General features: G+C 35.6%; 10 protein-coding genes across 10 annotated transcripts; 6 read left to right on the plus strand and 4 right to left on the minus strand.

Moving 5' to 3' along the window:
* Positions 1–79: 79 nt before the first annotated feature.
* C9374_009851 (uncharacterized protein) lies at positions 80–2,665 on the plus strand (the record flags this gene model as incomplete). Its single annotated transcript, XM_044700084.1, has 6 exons — positions 80–460; positions 524–613; positions 661–1,357; positions 1,402–1,872; positions 1,919–2,000; positions 2,053–2,665. The coding sequence occupies 6 exons, from the start codon at positions 80–82 to the stop codon at positions 2,663–2,665; spliced, it is 2,334 nt and encodes a 777-aa protein (XP_044544402.1).
* A 17-nt stretch (positions 2,666–2,682) lies between these two features.
* C9374_009852 (uncharacterized protein) lies at positions 2,683–3,318 on the minus strand (the record flags this gene model as incomplete). The annotated part of the gene is made up of 3 exons (XM_044700085.1): positions 2,683–3,065; positions 3,141–3,207; positions 3,292–3,318. 3 exons carry the CDS (start codon positions 3,316–3,318, stop codon positions 2,683–2,685), a joined length of 477 nt encoding a protein of 158 aa, XP_044544403.1.
* An 18-nt stretch (positions 3,319–3,336) lies between these two features.
* Positions 3,337–5,426, minus strand: C9374_009853 (uncharacterized protein; the record flags this gene model as incomplete). Its single annotated transcript, XM_044700086.1, has 2 exons — positions 3,337–4,589; positions 4,646–5,426. The coding sequence occupies 2 exons, from the start codon at positions 5,424–5,426 to the stop codon at positions 3,337–3,339; spliced, it is 2,034 nt and encodes a 677-aa protein (XP_044544404.1).
* Positions 5,427–5,540: 114 nt separating this feature from the next.
* Positions 5,541–6,617, plus strand: C9374_009854 (uncharacterized protein; the record flags this gene model as incomplete). Its single annotated transcript, XM_044700087.1, has 1 exon — positions 5,541–6,617. The coding sequence occupies one exon, from the start codon at positions 5,541–5,543 to the stop codon at positions 6,615–6,617; it is 1,077 nt and encodes a 358-aa protein (XP_044544405.1).
* Positions 6,618–6,631: 14 nt separating this feature from the next.
* C9374_009855 (uncharacterized protein) lies at positions 6,632–8,305 on the minus strand (the record flags this gene model as incomplete). The annotated part of the gene is made up of 3 exons (XM_044700088.1): positions 6,632–6,806; positions 6,872–7,069; positions 7,227–8,305. 3 exons carry the CDS (start codon positions 8,303–8,305, stop codon positions 6,632–6,634), a joined length of 1,452 nt encoding a protein of 483 aa, XP_044544406.1.
* Positions 8,306–8,374: 69 nt separating this feature from the next.
* Positions 8,375–9,586, minus strand: C9374_009856 (uncharacterized protein; the record flags this gene model as incomplete). The annotated part of the gene is made up of 1 exon (XM_044700089.1): positions 8,375–9,586. One exon carries the CDS (start codon positions 9,584–9,586, stop codon positions 8,375–8,377), a length of 1,212 nt encoding a protein of 403 aa, XP_044544407.1.
* Positions 9,587–10,038: 452 nt separating this feature from the next.
* C9374_009857 (uncharacterized protein) lies at positions 10,039–11,202 on the plus strand (the record flags this gene model as incomplete). The annotated part of the gene is made up of 5 exons (XM_044700090.1): positions 10,039–10,089; positions 10,172–10,219; positions 10,271–10,327; positions 10,373–10,444; positions 10,489–11,202. 5 exons carry the CDS (start codon positions 10,039–10,041, stop codon positions 11,200–11,202), a joined length of 942 nt encoding a protein of 313 aa, XP_044544408.1.
* Positions 11,203–11,242: 40 nt separating this feature from the next.
* On the plus strand, positions 11,243–14,245 carry C9374_009858 (uncharacterized protein; the record flags this gene model as incomplete). The annotated part of the gene is made up of 1 exon (XM_044700091.1): positions 11,243–14,245. The coding sequence occupies one exon, from the start codon at positions 11,243–11,245 to the stop codon at positions 14,243–14,245; it is 3,003 nt and encodes a 1,000-aa protein (XP_044544409.1).
* A 699-nt stretch (positions 14,246–14,944) lies between these two features.
* Positions 14,945–15,793, plus strand: C9374_009859 (uncharacterized protein; the record flags this gene model as incomplete). The annotated part of the gene is made up of 3 exons (XM_044700092.1): positions 14,945–14,947; positions 15,003–15,624; positions 15,675–15,793. 3 exons carry the CDS (start codon positions 14,945–14,947, stop codon positions 15,791–15,793), a joined length of 744 nt encoding a protein of 247 aa, XP_044544410.1.
* Positions 15,794–15,876: 83 nt separating this feature from the next.
* Positions 15,877–16,830, plus strand: C9374_009860 (uncharacterized protein; the record flags this gene model as incomplete). Its single annotated transcript, XM_044700094.1, has 1 exon — positions 15,877–16,830. The coding sequence occupies one exon, from the start codon at positions 15,877–15,879 to the stop codon at positions 16,828–16,830; it is 954 nt and encodes a 317-aa protein (XP_044544411.1).

Consider the following 16,830-nt stretch of genomic DNA (forward strand, 5'->3'; position numbering starts at 1 on the left):
GTCATCTCCCATGCAGACCGGGTCTGTTGATCCGAACAATATTCTCTACGGAGGTCATTATTACCCTCAAAAAACAAAAATGCTTGATAAATACTTCTCAGAGATCTTTCTGGCTTACTGTGGCGATACTCAGCAACGGCCGGAGAGAGAATTGGCTCTGAATTTGAAACAATTGTTGGATAAACGATGTAATTCGGAGAAGTTTGTGATGAGATCCCAGAGAATTGGGCTTGGAACAGCGAGCTCTTTGGCCAGATATTTCGCTCAAGTCAATAGCAAGGAAAATCCATTACTTATTTTGGATCTACACGAAAATGTTATTCGGGATAAAGGAGTCCAAGCATTGATGGACGAATTAAAATCATTGAACACGCTGAAAGTATTGGATTTTGGTAGTAATGATTTAGGCTCGGAATCAGCCTTACTATTGGCTGAATATTTAAAAAGTCCAGATTGTACAGTATGTAGTTATCGTTTTCGCTAGAGACATTTTGACCTATAACATTGGAATCCCAACCGACAGCTTGAGACACTATTGCTAGGAAGCGATAATTCTGATTTATATGCAAACAAAATTGATGCGGAAGGAGGTGTTGCCATTGCTGAAGCCTTGGTTTCTAACTTTACTCTCAACACTCTGGATTTTAATCGAATCATCAGCTCGGAAAGAAAACTCAGCAAGCTTTCTTTGCTCTTGCTGATGCCTTTGATGAAAACAAAACAATTGCTTGCTTAAGGTTAGGTCAAACAAGCATGGGGTCTGTTGCTGCTATCAATGTCATTCAATCTTTGGAAGGTAACGAAAATTTAAGGTATCTCGATATTCATGGGAACAAGTTGTCGATGGACATTGCAGAAAGTCTTGGGAAAATGACATGCTCGTGTCCAAGCTTATCAGTGCTTCTTTTGCATGACAACAACATCAAAAATCGAGGAACAGAAATTTTGTGTAATTATTTACAGGCAGAGTCTTTTCTGACAGTTTTGAATTTAGCGGGAAATGGTATCACAAATGATGGTGCTTTTGCTATTTCAAACTACCTGTCTTCACGACACACGCTAACATATCTCAATATTAGTCACAATCAAATTGCAGAAGAAGGAATTGAAAGTATAGCAGCAGCTATCAACAATCCTCAATCCTGTCTTCACACGTTAATTGTGAGTAACAATAGAATGGGAAACGGAGGAGCGAAAGCTCTTGCAAAGTGTGTTGAATACGACCAATGTGGAATTGTAAATTTAGAGTTAAATGCTTGTGGAATTGGAGACAGTGGAGCAGTTGCTCTTTGCTTGGCTCTTACTTGCAACACCAATTTATTGTACTTAAAGATGCATAACAATCACATTTCCGAAGGTAAGTTGCAGGCAACTACGGACAATTTATTTACCCTCAAATAGAAGCCGGACTTGCAATTGTTGATCTCCTTGAAAAGAATCACACCATTGTATCTTTTGATGTGAGAGGAAATCAATTAGACCATCCTACATATTTGAAAATTAAGAAACTCATGCAAAGGAACAAAACTGATAAAATGTTGGTCGAGCCTAACAAATTACGAAGAGAAGTGATCCGATTAAAATATGTTCGTCATTTATTGGAGGAGGCTTCAAAAGAATTAGAATATCAAGAAAATGTAAGACATGAAACTACTTCCAAGGTTGAAAGAATCAGTGAAAGAATTAAGGTAATTTCCGAAGAGACAGACGCTTCAGCCAACGAAATAATTGTTCAAATACAAGAGGAACAGAAACGAATAGATTATTACCAAAACAAAATTGCCACCATTCTAGAAGAAAAGAAGAAAAGAGATGAAATTAGTTCAGTAAGATGGCAAGAACTTTCAGCCCTGCTTCAAAAAGAACAAACAGGTATGTAGACATTATTGAATATTGGAGCTCGTTGACACCCCTTTAGCAAAAGAAGAGCTTGAACACGAGTTAAATGAGCTAAAGTTGGGAATGGCAGATGCAAAGCGTAAAAAAGAAATTGAAACCAGGTACGTGCTCGTTTATTGAATGTTTTTTGTAACACATAGTTTTTATCTTTAGATCTCTTCAAGAAAAGATAAAATCCACCAAAATTCAAACGCAAGATATGGAACGAAGAAGAGAAAAATGCTCAATGGATATTGTAGATATGCGAGTAAGATTACACGACTTGGAGATGGAATATTTGGAAAAGTTTGGAAGTGATCAGCAGGAAAAGATCAACGTACTATACCAAAAATTGAAAATGGAGGACGAAGAACTCTTCGCTAAACAAACCTCAATGACTAATCTTTTACAAAATGTTGAAAGCTTCAAAAAGACGCCGAGATATTTACAACCACACTCCCAACCTAACATTTCCCAACATTCTGAAAGTTCTTCTTCTATTGGATCCAAGAAGCCAACAGTGGAGAGCTTGCCAATTGACTCCAAATCTAGCACTACTACGTCGACAGCCAAGGAGCCCAAGTCCTCAAGCAATCCATCCACTGGACGAAAAGGAGACCGAAGAAAGTCGAGTCCTCCTGCGTCAAGCAGACGGCAATCTACTTCTCATGCTTCAACAACTGCAGCAACAACAACTGCATCTACTCAACCTCCTCAAGCTCAGCCAACTGGAAAGATGAGAGTCACCAACTTGAGTATTTATGATTCGAATATTATTAATAAATAATGATTGCAGGTGCATATTTACTCGTTATTCATCATCATATTTATATATTCCATATAGTTAATTTTACCTGTGTTGTCAGGGTCCACAATCGACAGTAGTTCCGCTGCTTTATCGAGAGAAATGTTTTCTCCATATGTTACTAAGGCTTTTTCAAGAGTATCTGCTTTTACAAAACCACTTCCATGTTCTTCATTTTCAAATAGTTTAAAAGCTCTCACCAATTCTTCCTTTGTATAGGTAGCGTCAACCGTTCGTGACATAACTGTAACAAATTCGCTGAAATCGATATCACCTGAGCCATCTGCATCCACTTCCAACATCATTTCATCCAATTGCTCATCCGTTGGGTTCAGCCCAAGAGTCTCCATTAGTTGTCGCAATTCTTCTTTCTGAATAGATCCTATTTAGAACAACCGAAATCATTATTAATTCATTTATAATGAAATAATAATAAAGAAACGTCCAAATTGCATACCTCCTCCATCCGTATCCACCAAATCAAATATTTCTTTAAATTCTTTTAATTCTTCCTCAGTGAGCGCCTTTGTTATTCATGACAATAACAAGAACATAGATTCCGTTAATATCTATGACGTTCATTGCGATCAGCAATCAAAAAAACCTACTTTTCTCAATTGACGGGACTTTTTCATCATTGGATTTACAATTTTTTATTTTTGGAGGCAAAATTGTTCAAAAATGGTTTTGCTGTACATGGGCGAGAGTACACATTCCGAAGCATCAAAAGGTTTGAACATTAATCCATTCGAGTTCAACACTTCTTTCGGGCTCTCAAAGAAGAGGGATATTACAGTTTGACGTCCAGTGTATTTTGGCAAATTCGTGCAAAACAATGCGCTCTTGACGTCATGCACTAATTTCAAAAAAACACTCTCTTGAGGTTTCTTATCTTTGGATTTCTTGGCAACATTCAACAGTGCTTGCCATTTATCTAGAAAGAGTAACCATAAATCCTTATCATCTAATAATTGAGGAAACCATCGAAGTTCTGCACTTGTGCTTTCAACCATTCGCTCATCCAGCACTCGAGTTGGAAATAATTTCTTGGCAAGAACTTTTCGATACGTCGATAGAATTTCCCAACCACAGTAATTGGTCACAATATTGGGAGGGCAAGTCGACAATTTTTGTTGTTTCTGAATCGATGTGACTGCCATGATTCTTAGAGAAATTTGAGGTTTTGGTAATCCCTTAAACAACACTCCAAGTTTTCCAACCACATTGTTCTTACTGAAAATAACATCTTCTTGGGCGATATCCACTGGTTTTTTGATGCTTCCTCCCATTAAGAAAAAGTCATAGTTTTTGGGATTTTGGTAATCACCGTTGAGTGGAACAGAGGTGTGGCCGCAACAAATTTCATGTGTTGCTCCTCTTTCACCTTCAACAACAATGACAAATTCTAATAAGAGTGAGGTATTCACATGATCCACCATGGTTCGTAACAATACATTGCTTTCTGTGTTGTTCGTGAAGGACCATTCATCACACTTGTTGGGTGACCAAATGGCTGACACTTGGTGAATGTTGCTAATGTACTTGTCGTTCGATGCTAGAATCATGTATACCTTTCGATCAATAATCTTTACATTTTCTCTTGGCAATGGAACTCCCTTGGCAAGGTTCAGTGTGATTTTAAAATTGGATGCATAGATTGGTAAAATGTTTTTTGAGCATGTGTCCAAAGTAAGATCCAAATAGTTAATTCCAGATTCGTTCAAGTTGGGAGTCACAAAATTAGAAGTATTAAATTTTCCAGTGTGCTTGAGGCTATACAATGTGGATGTTCTAAAGCTAGAGGGTAAATTCTTGAAAACATTAATGTATTGCAAGGGATGAGGTTCGAAGAGTGATTTACATTTTTCAAAGAAATCCTTCTCCTTAAGCATGCATTCATAAAACTCTGGATTTAGAGATAATAGTGTGATGTAAATATATAAGGATTGTTACTCAACCTACCATTTAAATCAACTAGCCCATCCTTATTTTGATCCATACTTGCTAATATTTCTTTCATAATTTGGACGTCTTTCTCAGGGTTTATTCTTGATGCACCTGGAATACTTTCCAACAATTCCTTAAACTCTTGTAGATCGATGAATCCGTCTCCGTTCTTATCGATAGAGTCAAAAATGGTTGTGATGGACTTTTTCTTTTTTCTGTCGTCCTCAAACAACTCGATGTTGACAGATTTTTTCATCAAAGAGGAGAATTGTTCAAAATCGATAAAACCATCTTTTGATCCTGCCATTTGAAAAAGATCATTTAGTTCTTTGGCAGAAGGATCCATTCCAAATGATCGAATTGCGACAGCGAGCTCATTTTTGGATAACTTGCCGTCTCCGTTTGTATCTATAGTTGAGAATGCTTTTTTCATTTCCTCAATAAATAAATTATTTCCCGCGTCATTGGTGACATCGCTTTTGGCAGAGGGAGCAATCGAAACACTCTTTGGTGATGATTTCCTCGAAGAAGGGTTTGAATTCGTTGTGTATTGAGATGAACTGGGTGAGTTATATCCGTTCATTAAAATTCCCTTTACTGGGGTTTGAATTGAACTTGATGAGGAAGATTGTTTTTTCAAAATGACATTTTGCATTGGAACTCTTTTTTGATATCTCAATTCGTCAACAAGAGCTTGATGAATAGAACCTTTCGCATAAATGTCATTACTTTCATAGGTTCCGCTTGTGGTTGTTTCATAGTAAGCAGAAGTCTCACTGGATCCGGGTTCACTCATTTTTAAACTTGTTGGTTTTATTTTCGCGCCATGTAAATTTTGGCGGATTTTGCACCCAATGAAGTGTCCTGCTCTCTCTGAAATGATCATTGAGTTGTCGAGTTCCAGAAAAAAATGGCTAAACGAAAGAAGGAACAACCTGCAACGGATCATTGTGACGAGGAGGCTTCTGAACCACAACAAACAGCAAGCTCTTCCTCTACCGATGAAGAGAAGGAGACGAAAAAAGTGAAAATGACCACCACACAAGCATCATCATCTACTTCGTCTTCCGATGATGAAAATCCAATTCTCACCAAATTAAAGGAATTAGATAACTGTGCTAATTTCAAAACCATACAGGAATTTGAAGATGTTTTCACTTCCATCACAGAGTATCTATTTAATCATGTTGAACTGGTGGTGAAAGATAAGACCTTTAGACTTGCCGAATTGGAATATTATTATACTTGTCCACCTGTTCATAATGATCCCTTTAGTCATTGTCATGAAATACAGGCTACAAAGGGAGAATGGTATTTCCATCAATCACTTGCCAAAACAAATGATAATAATTACAAAGGCGGAAGTTATCAAGGATTGGATCTCTCTATCGGTTGCGGAACTTTCAAAGGAGGAGTCTTGATCAGAAGTTTATTGAATGGAGACAAGTTGATTGAAGGACCTTCCTTATGTGTGGATGCAATCATCAACACGTATGATTGTAAAACCATTCATGAATTTGTTACAAAGCACTTTCCCAAGCAAAAACATTTTGCTGCTCTTGATACCAAATCAGCATTCTATTTGAAGCCAAAGGAAACACCAACTTGTGATAAATTTGTGAGAAGTGGACGAGTGGGATTAACATTGAAACAAAAAACAAATGAAAAAGAAAGAGCTCAATACATCTTTAAACCTTATAGACATTGCTTGAAGCCAGAAAAGATGAAGAAAGGCAAGCATTTAATGGCCATAGTGCTCTATAAAGAACTGTTGGATAAAGGTGAAACAGACGTTGTAAAGAAGGTTGAGAAACTGATTGGCTCATCTGGTCTCAGCAAATATTTTACAATTTTTGAAGGAAAGAAGGATGGCGCATTTAGTGCAGTGAGTGACATTGATCCAGGCAAGTTGACAGATTACACCAAGGATTTGAATACTCAACAAATATATGAGCTTGCTGGAATTCTTAGAAATGTGTACATGTAACAATTCTGCTTTGTTTAATCAGTAATTTCATACACGGAAAACATTCGATCATTGGACGACAAGCAAATGGCAAATAAATTTCTGTGAGTGGATATGGTAAACTTTGAAATACTGTCTTCGAATTGGGCATACTTGAAAATATTGTTGTCTGCAAGATACAGAACAGTGTGAGGAGAATGGGCAATAAATCTATTGGAACACGAGGTGAATGAAATATTTAACAGGAAATTTCAGAATTCATTTCCAGTACTTACCTATTTTCCTTGTACAAATACAATTCTGTAATATCATCATCAACAAGTCCACATATAATTTGGAAAGGTTGTCTTTCGTCATCTCTTTCATGAAAAATATAGAGAGTGTTGTCACTCACATAATAATAATACTCTGCACTGTTTTTACAATATTTGTGGTTTGTTTTTAGAAATTTTTGAGATTGTAACTTGTCGAGGCTGATACAGAAAAATAGTGAGATGACATCAAAGTTTCATACAGAGATTGAACGAGTTGAATTAAAATATCAAATTTGAAGAAGTAAAAATTGTTTCAACATTAGGGAAAATATTAGATTTCTGTGCTTGAATATCTGCTAATAATGAGATTATAGACTTAATATTCTCACAGGTTTCTGTTTTCCACGATTGGTACGTTTCAATCAGCATTACATAAAACGTATCCAGAGGCAAGTCTTCAATGCTAGACACTAAATATTCAATATATGAAATCATCAATAAAAAAATAGAATCAATCTTTTCTATAAGATGTAATAATGAGAGGTATAGTTTAGAGTAAAAGTTGTCTTGAACACTAGAAAATATTTCCATGTTGATATAGTTTAACCTAGTTGCCATCAATTCAAAAATATCCACGTATTGTAATTTTTGAAACATGGGATTAGCAAAAAAGTCATTCCATGCTTTGGAAATATCATCCGAGCATGCCTTTAGGTTTTCCAAAATAGGTACAATATGTAAAGATTTGTTATAAGAATCCAGCAGTGAAAATATTTCTTTTCCGAGCTTAAATTTGGTAATTTTTTCATTACTTTCTAATTTCAAGATGGGTAATTTACCATTCAAAAATATGACGACGTTACTGGTTGAATCAGAACCTTTCACATACATAGCTAGTAAATTGCTGCATGTTTCAAATTTGATACGAGAAGGGTCCAACAATGTTGGTGGCTGTTGTTGATTCAATGCATTCTCAGTCGAGGATGCCACTACGGTAGTAGCATTTGGATCATATTTCATCAGTAAATGCTCAACGAAGTGCTCTCTGTGTTTGTAATCCAAACTTATCCATTCCATGTCATAGACCTCTCCATCGATTTTGTAACTTCCCATCAAAGGAATCTCCTCCAATTTGTTATCAATGCGAAATAATGCCAGCTCACCACCATCATGCTTCAATTTGACTAAATATTCTCCACAAGGGCTAAACCTATTGTTATGGGAGGTGTTGTCATCTCCAGGTATCACTAACAGCCTTTCCATGCTCGGGATTCGATATAGAAAATTATTTACGAGCAAAATGTCCATCGTTGTGTTCAAGTGTAAAGAATGAATCGATTGGGGGAATGTATACGAGTTTATAAACTCTCCAAATTGGTACTCTTGGTCATTGTTTTCTTGTTGAACATTTTCGGAAACTTGCATGGAAGCATCCTCCGAATTCATTTCATTCATTTTTTTAAAAGAAATATTGTGATTGAAAATATGAAATAATAATTCATGATTCATTTAATATCAAGCGTACTAGAATGTTTGATATCTTTTCTTTTTCTTTCTTCTCCACATCAAATAGCCCAAAAATGTTGCAAATATGACGAACACGATCAACAATACAGCTCCACCAATCGATACACTGACACCAATAATGATAGTCGTGTAATCATATGAGGATTGAGCAATAAGGGCAATTGATTCAATGGAACTACTACTAGATCCATACCATAAACAAGTCACTTGCTGTGTTTGTGGATCTACAATGGCAGCTCCTTCTTTCAATGATAAATCCTGAGTATTTTTCAATTGATAGGCACATGTTAATGTAGATTCATTGATGGAAATCTTGTTTCCTTTGTAATCGGAAAACCCATATTTAGAATCAAATGTGAAAATGAAATTGGGAACTCCAATTCCTCGATAATCAGGTTGTGAAGGATTTTGTCCATCAGCTCCAACAATATTAAATCTATGAAGAATAACGTATTCTTTTGAAGGTAACTGCAATGCATCTGTTGAGGGAATGTCAGTAATAATATATGCCTTATAGAAATGAGCTTGATGAGCTACTGTGCTAAATGGATCATAGTAAAAGACGCTCAATGTCTGGTTAAATTGGTTCAAATTGTATTTCACAACTTGTGGATAGCTTATGGTAGCCCATTCGTTCATTTCCAGTGTTTGTTCTTGAGAAATTCCAAAAAATCCAAAGTAAATAAATGATGAGCTGGAAGAAGAGATTGTGGCCAACTCGTGAATTGAATTATTTGAATATCGTACATCGACAAGACCTCTCACTTGATTTGGAATTAGGATGAACGATTTTTGTGCATCATTAAAAAGCATTAACTTCATTGAGTTGGGAATGACATTAAACACTCCCGAGGCGAATGCGAGATACATAAATAAAGTTGAATTTTCAAAATTATATTCTGCTTGAGTCAAATTCAGAGAGTACATTCCGAAAATCTGTAATTGTGTATCATTCTCAACATTTAGTTTTGGATAATTTTCATAGATCTTGACATTCAGAGAGTTCACAGAATAAAAACCTTCAGCATCATTTTGAAATTTAACTCCGAAATTAGCATGGTATGGTTCATTAGGAGTTAAATAAAATCCAGTACTGTCTGTGAGAGGATACTGCTTTCCGAATTCATTGATGGCTGCTTGTACACTTCCACAAATGATAACGCAAATACACACAACAACTGCGAGAGATTGGACAGTTGTGTTGATCATTTTTTTCGGAAGAACAAAATTTGGGATGGTGAACTAGGTCCAAGAATGAAGGAGAGGGGTCTTCCTTGATGATATGTTAGAAGGTTAAAAGATCGAGTGAAGATCTTCTTTGAATTCTTTTTCAACATTTACCTTGTTTTATCGAAGGTTCGTTTGATAATAAATCACAAGTGTAGAAAAAATTATCATTTCACGCTAATGACGTCAACGTTAATGTACATCACATCCATCGTTGTACTCACCATTTATGTTATTACAAAATTTGTGACACCATTAGAAGTTTCATTCCAATGAGCACCACAAACTACGCCTGAGCGTAAAGTGCAAAAACTGACGAAGAAAAAATTCGGCTCGTTTTAGTAAGTCCCGGAGTCAAAAAAAATGGAGTGATTGGTCTGTGGTGTTGTTTTCTGCTTGGCACACAAAAAAACACACCAACAACACACAACAACATGGAAGCTGAATTAGTGGTCATTGAAGAGGGTACTGTGCCTCTATACTGTGTAAGTAATTGATTATCCATATTACCACAACAACAACAACATCAAACAACAATTTCAACACCGACACTAATCTTTACCTCAGCTTGGTGTTTCTGATTGTGATTCGAGTTGCGAAACAAATACTAATCACGTAAGTACTAGTGAATATCGTTCACCTTGTATTGATCTCAATTATATCAAGGCCTATGAATCACCAGCATTGGATAGCCAATCCACAACGAACCAGAGTACGAACAATGTAAGTATTATGTTTGTCCATTATTCAGTAGTAACACATTTCAAGATTCCTTCATCATCAAGCATCGAGATGAACACTTCTCAGCCATCATCACCAGTAATAACTACTACCTCTACAGTATGTTTCAAATTTGTTGCAATGTGTTTGCTTAACTTGTTCAGGAATGGATCTTCACAGACGAAACTATGTCATTTCCACCTTGCTGTCTATTGCCTAGCACAAGCAGCTTCTCTGGTATTGTTGATGAGACACAATGTACGATAACACCAAACAACAAATGTGATGATGACAATATTTCCCAACAGAGCAAAAAACGAAAATCAAGAACCACAGATGAAGCTGCTGAAGACACTCACAAGGAATATCAATTCACTTTAGAGAAAGGACTTTTTGAATTTGTCCCAAAATATAATTCCTTTAAAGAAGTACCAGATGAGAAGAAACAAATTTATGGAATTATATGGGAACAGTTCGCCAAATGTGCAAGAAATATTATTTATCAACATCTACAGATGAGATGTTCAAACTCCATCAGCCATGAAACGGTTGGATGTTGCAACCCAAACGTGTTTTATCTTGCTCTGAGGGGAACAAAGGCTAAATATTACCAATGGTATCAAGACATTTTGTGGAATGGCCTAAAGAAGAGACAGAAGTGCATTCAATTCAGATTTACTGACAGTGTTCCTCCTTTAGACAAATGCAAGCATTGGTCTGAGTTGGAAATTACTCACTCACGTCTTACACGTAAATTCGGAAAGAAGATTACGAAACACAAGATGAAAATTGTATACATTTCTCTCACATGTAATGTGGAAACTAATCAAGTGTGGACATCGTTCAAGTTTGACAAAGAATTCGAGTTTGTACAATAAAACAATTGAATTCAATCCTCAATACTCTAAATCACAAAAAATGTCATCAAATTGGAACTTTTCATCACCATCCACAAACCAAACCACATCTAACAACAACTTTTTTGAAGGTCAATCATATGGACTTTCAAATCAAAATCACCACATATGGTGTTCCTCTCCATTATCTTCTTTCAATGTGCAATCATCGTCATCTACTGGTTTCAGTAGCATTAATCCGGGATCTTTTCAATTTGATTCACCAAGAACATCCACACTATCTTTCGAAAGAATTTATGAAGATCTAATACAACCAAACCAATCCAATTCAATGAGCTATCAGAATATCCCTATTCAATATGGAGGATGTGAACATTTATTTCAAAATCATCAATCCTATTATCCACAATTCAATCAGCAATACATCACACAATCTTCTCATAATTTCTCCACAACCCAACATAACCTTGACAATCCGAACACATTATCATCTCAACCTTCACAACATGAAACCAATCAATCAAACCAACATTCAAACACACAACAAAATACAACAATTACTTTTGTCGATGGCTTCACTCGCATAAAACAAAAGCGAGGAAGACCACCGAGCACAGAAAACAAATTGAAAAATATTATTGATAATGCTGATCTCAATTTCTCTCAGTATAAGCTCCAAGGAGATGCTGTTATTAAATTAAAGAACAAGAGTTTTGCGATATGTAACTCATTACATTTTAATATTGCAAATCCATCTATTGACAAGATGCAGAAAGAATTTCATCAATTCGAAAAAGAGACGAAATCTAATGGGAAGTTGTTGTTGACATGCAAAAAAGGCAGTGAAAAAACAACCAAAAGTATGATTGAACAAGACAAATCTCAATATACAAAAAGCAAGCTCGGATCATTACTTTGCGGAATCGAACTTTTGCTGTATAATAATGGAATTTCAAATTTCTCTGAATTTTTCGATCTATTGATTGACATGTTCCCCGATATTGTTTATCGAACATTAAGCAAACGAAAGGATTATGATGACATTGACACGAAAGTTCGAAAATTAGTCACAAACAAAAAAATACCAGAATATGACTCATATATCGAAATGTATCTAAACAAACAAGAAAAAACAAACCCTATTGCCATTAATGATTACCCAAATGATCTCGATGATCCTGTTTCATCTGAAATTAGTTCTGAAATCGATGAAAATTTTGATGAATATGAAGAACATCAATCAAGTGAAGCAATTAATGAAACAACATCAACAATCTCACAAGAAGAACCTGTAAGCAGTAGTGTAGCTCTACAAACAAGCTCAAATGACGATGATGAAATGGATTGGGAGGACGATGATTATTCGCAAAGTGATGCTTCTTCATCGAGTGAAGAGACAAATCAAAGAAAAAAAGTGACAAAACGAAAGTTGCGAGTAGTACGGAAAAAGTTACTTGATATCCAAGCGAAAGACAAAGCCAAAATCAGTAACACTCAATATAAGGAACTGGTGTCATCTTCAAGCTCCAAAACCACTCCTCTCTCAAGTATGTCATCAGTTCAATCTGTAGTTAGTATTAAGGCCTTAATTGAATTTAAAGGGACACATGAGAAGAATGAAAATATTTTTTTCATCAGCCTTTATTCTTTAGTTAAATATATGATTGAATTATATGTACAATGGGTAAAACAAATATCAACAGACAAGGAATTAGCTGCTCATCTCAACGAAGAGGATAAAAATTGGAAAACAAAAATTAAGTGGTTCAAACTCAATCTCGATGGATCTAAAGGCCGTGTTACATTCGCATGCGCTCCATTAAATATGAAAAATTTTGGGAGTCCTCAATCAAGAGAAGCAGTCCATCCTGTGGCTGTTTGGAAGGGAAAAGAAAATCAACTTCGAGCAATAACTGGAATTATTCGAGTAATGATTGAATCGATGACATGTCATGGGGTGGATGTTGATGGAGTAAATCACAAGGTGGATTTTTGTGTCACAACAGATCTTCTTTCGTTAAAGCGTATCTCTAATCTTAAATTTTCACAAATGTGTCCATATTGCAATACATTGAATACTTTTTGTGACCATTTTCACCTCGCTAGAAGCAAAGAACAGTTGGGTTGTCTGCTCGGAGTTAGTCCATTCAAAATTGTCATCTGTTTGCTCCATATGAAAGAACGAATAATGGAAAGAATATTAATTGATGCAATAATGACGAGCAACAAACGAGAAACTATTGTCAGGATCATTCGCAAGATTCCAAATCTCAATAATTTCAAAATAACTGAGAAAGGACAAAAGTTGAAGTGTTACTTAACCGGAAAACAAGTTAATTCCATTTTAAGCAATTTGAGAAGATTACGTAAGGTAATCGTTCCTCAATATATCACATTAATGAGCAAATTTAGAAATGTGTTGAAATTACTTCAAAATGAATCCTTTTCTGAATCCGAACTTAATAACCTTCAACTCAAGCTAAATGAGATGGAAGAAGTGGTTCAATCTCTTTATACTGATAGTGGTTCTCAAAGTTGGTATATGCATATTCTATTCCATCATGTAATTCCTTTAATCAAAGTATACGGAAATTTGGTTCACTTTGAAACACAGGGATTCGAAGGAGCACACATTGATGATGAAAGGCGTATGAAAAACACATCCAACAATGGAGGAAAGTATAATTATTTGGACAGAATGTTTCCGACATGTAAAGATCAAAGTTTGATCCAGTTCATGCTTCCGAAAATTAGGAGACTCATGGTATGTAGAGATTTGAAAATTCCCTTTCAAAACAGGCAACGAAACAATGAGAAGTACAAGCAATTTCTTGCAATACCCTACCCGATCTTCTCATTCCAAGAGGAAAATGTTGCCTTGTTGTCTTTTGTACCAGGGAAATCTCTCTCCGAAGTGTGTACTCGATGCGAAGATCACGAAGAACATGAAATAACCTCCAAATATGATCCAATTTCAAACGTTCAATATGGCAAGGACAATGCAAATGACAACGACGATGAAAGCGATGCCATGAACATGTTTTCCCAAAGTTGTGATGTGTAATAAATTTTTTGTTAAAAATTAAATTAAATTTTTTACTTTTTGTTGTAATTTAATTTTTCAAGTTGACATCGATTTTCACTCGAAAAAAAATGCCTTCACCTAAAGATGAGGTCGAGTATTTTAAATCACACACCTAAACTAAGATGACACAGCAACTTTGATGTAACTTAGACACCAAGTGATCAGTACAACAAAAGATGGATTTTTATCGTGTAACGAGAAACTTGTTGAACGGAGTAATTACTGTGAATGTGAGTATTATCACCAACAATCAACTAATCCTTGTATAGGACAGTTCAACTGTGGGAAGAGAACGAGAGATGAGCGCTGAAGAGAATTGCTTTCGAAACTTTAGTAACTGGCTTTGTACAATAGGTGTGGTCTTAATCAGGAGGACACTTTTAATGAACGAACGTCAGCACTGAATAAAACTTTACAAGATTCTGAACCAATCCCGGAGTTTCTGCATTTCGTTGTCAAAAAATTTTTGCCTTTTTGAGTCGAATTTTTTCGCTGGCAGTTTTCTTATGGCGTAGTTTGTGGTGAGATAACATAAATGGCATCCTCATTCGACAATTTGGTCCTAACCTTAAAAAAAAAGACGAGTTCCATCAGCTGCGTCTAGTAAATATTAAAACAAATATTCACATCTCGACCTGAAAGAAGAGCTCCACAAACCCGTCCACAACACACATCATCATGGTAAGTTTTTGAACACTCCAAAGTAAATTTTATGTTTCATTCAACAACATATTAGCTTCAAGCCTTAGGCCATCAAAAGCTGTCCAACAATATATGCAGCGTTCTGAAGGAGAGTTTCCGAAAAGAAGAACTCCAACAACGAGCCTGGATAGAACAACAGGAAGAAAGTCCCAAGAAGAAGCCTCATCATGACCAGCCTTTAATGCTTGAGCAATCCCGAGATAAACATCGTCATTCCATTGAACATAAATCCAAGTCCAACAATGTGGGTTTGTCGCTATCAGTCAAACCCCATGATGAGGGAAGCACAAGTAGTAATAACAGTACATACGGAAGCCACAAAAAACGTCCTATATCTCCTCTTAAATCTACTTGCTCATCAAAGCATTCGACCTCACATCATTCTTCCGTTTCTTCATCAGCCTCAAGCAAGGCCTCCATTGTATCAAATGCTTCTTCTTCCTCATCATCCTCAAACAACATGACTAAATCTAATTTTTGGTTTTCAAACATTTCAGACCTAGTAGATTCCACTGACATTGGATGGGGAATTCGTTCTGAACGAAATGTGTCCAGTGAGGATAAGGACTTTTTCTTAGATCTGCAACCACTCACCTCAACGAAGTTCAGTAAGAAGAAGGTTATAGAAACAGAATTTTATGATCATTCACATTTTGGTAAGTGGTCTGATAACAGTACAATACAAGTATTGATCAATTTCTCCAAGATGGTTTTTTAACGCATCGAAGAGCTCCAACAGAAAACAAGGAATCAACCATTGTTTCTCAATCTCAGAAAAAACAATCCTCACATTCAAAAAAGAAAAAGAATTTGATTTTTGATTGAGTTTCAAAACATGTCGCAAATCAAAATAAACACTTTCACTGGACTTGTTAAATTGAATTTGATTGAGGATTGAAATTAAAAAAATGCTCAAGATTTCACTCTCGTTTATTCGTTGCATCCCATCGTCATCAAGCACGTTCAAATCTAACCTAAAAACATCATCTCTAAATTATCAAAATATTACCACTATAACAACATCACATCTCCGAAGGCAGAAAACTTATTATCTAGGATTAGATATTTCATCTTCTAAAACTGGATATTCAATATTAAATGAGACCGGAACGACTTTAGAATGTGGTTTGATTGATACATCTCACATCACATCACTGCAACAATTTGGATTGTTTATGAAAGAAAATTTCAGAAACATTTCACAACGATATTCTCGGAAATCATCAAATGACGATGAATGGATCGTAGGCGCTGAGGAATTTTTGTTGAAATTTAACGCTAAATCATCCGCAAATACCCTTGCAAAATTGGCAAATTGTAATACTCTTGCTTGTTATGAATGTGCCAATGAATTACCAGTAAAAAAGCTCATGAAATGTAATGTAAGAGCTGCACGATCCTTCTTTTTGATCAAGGAGGATGTCGACAAAAAATCAAAACAAGCAAACAAAACCATCAAGAAACAAGTATTCAACTCATTGATACATTTACTTCCCTCAACTTATCAAGTTCGACATAATAGAATTGGAGAAGTCCATGAAACTAACTATGACGTCACGGATTCATTGTTAATTGCCTTGTATACTTTTGTGAGATACAATGTTTGTGACAAGAATATTGAAATGTTGATGAAATTCGTCCAAGAACAAAAAGATGATGCGTTCAAAAATCAAATTATTCAGCTATGTGATACAATGAATCCAGATGAGACTGCAACCATGAATGACTCTCAAAAACTTCATTATATTATTACGAATTATGATACGGCAAAAGAGCACTTATTCACAGTGTTTAAGAAGAAGATTCAAAAGGAATATACAACAAAATTTAATATAAATAGAAGGGTAAAATTGGAACATTGA

Source organism: Naegleria lovaniensis (assembly GCF_003324165.1).
Source record: "Naegleria lovaniensis strain ATCC 30569 chromosome Unknown tig039, whole genome shotgun sequence".
Lineage (NCBI taxonomy): Eukaryota > Heterolobosea > Eutetramitea > Acrasida > Naegleriidae > Naegleria > Naegleria lovaniensis.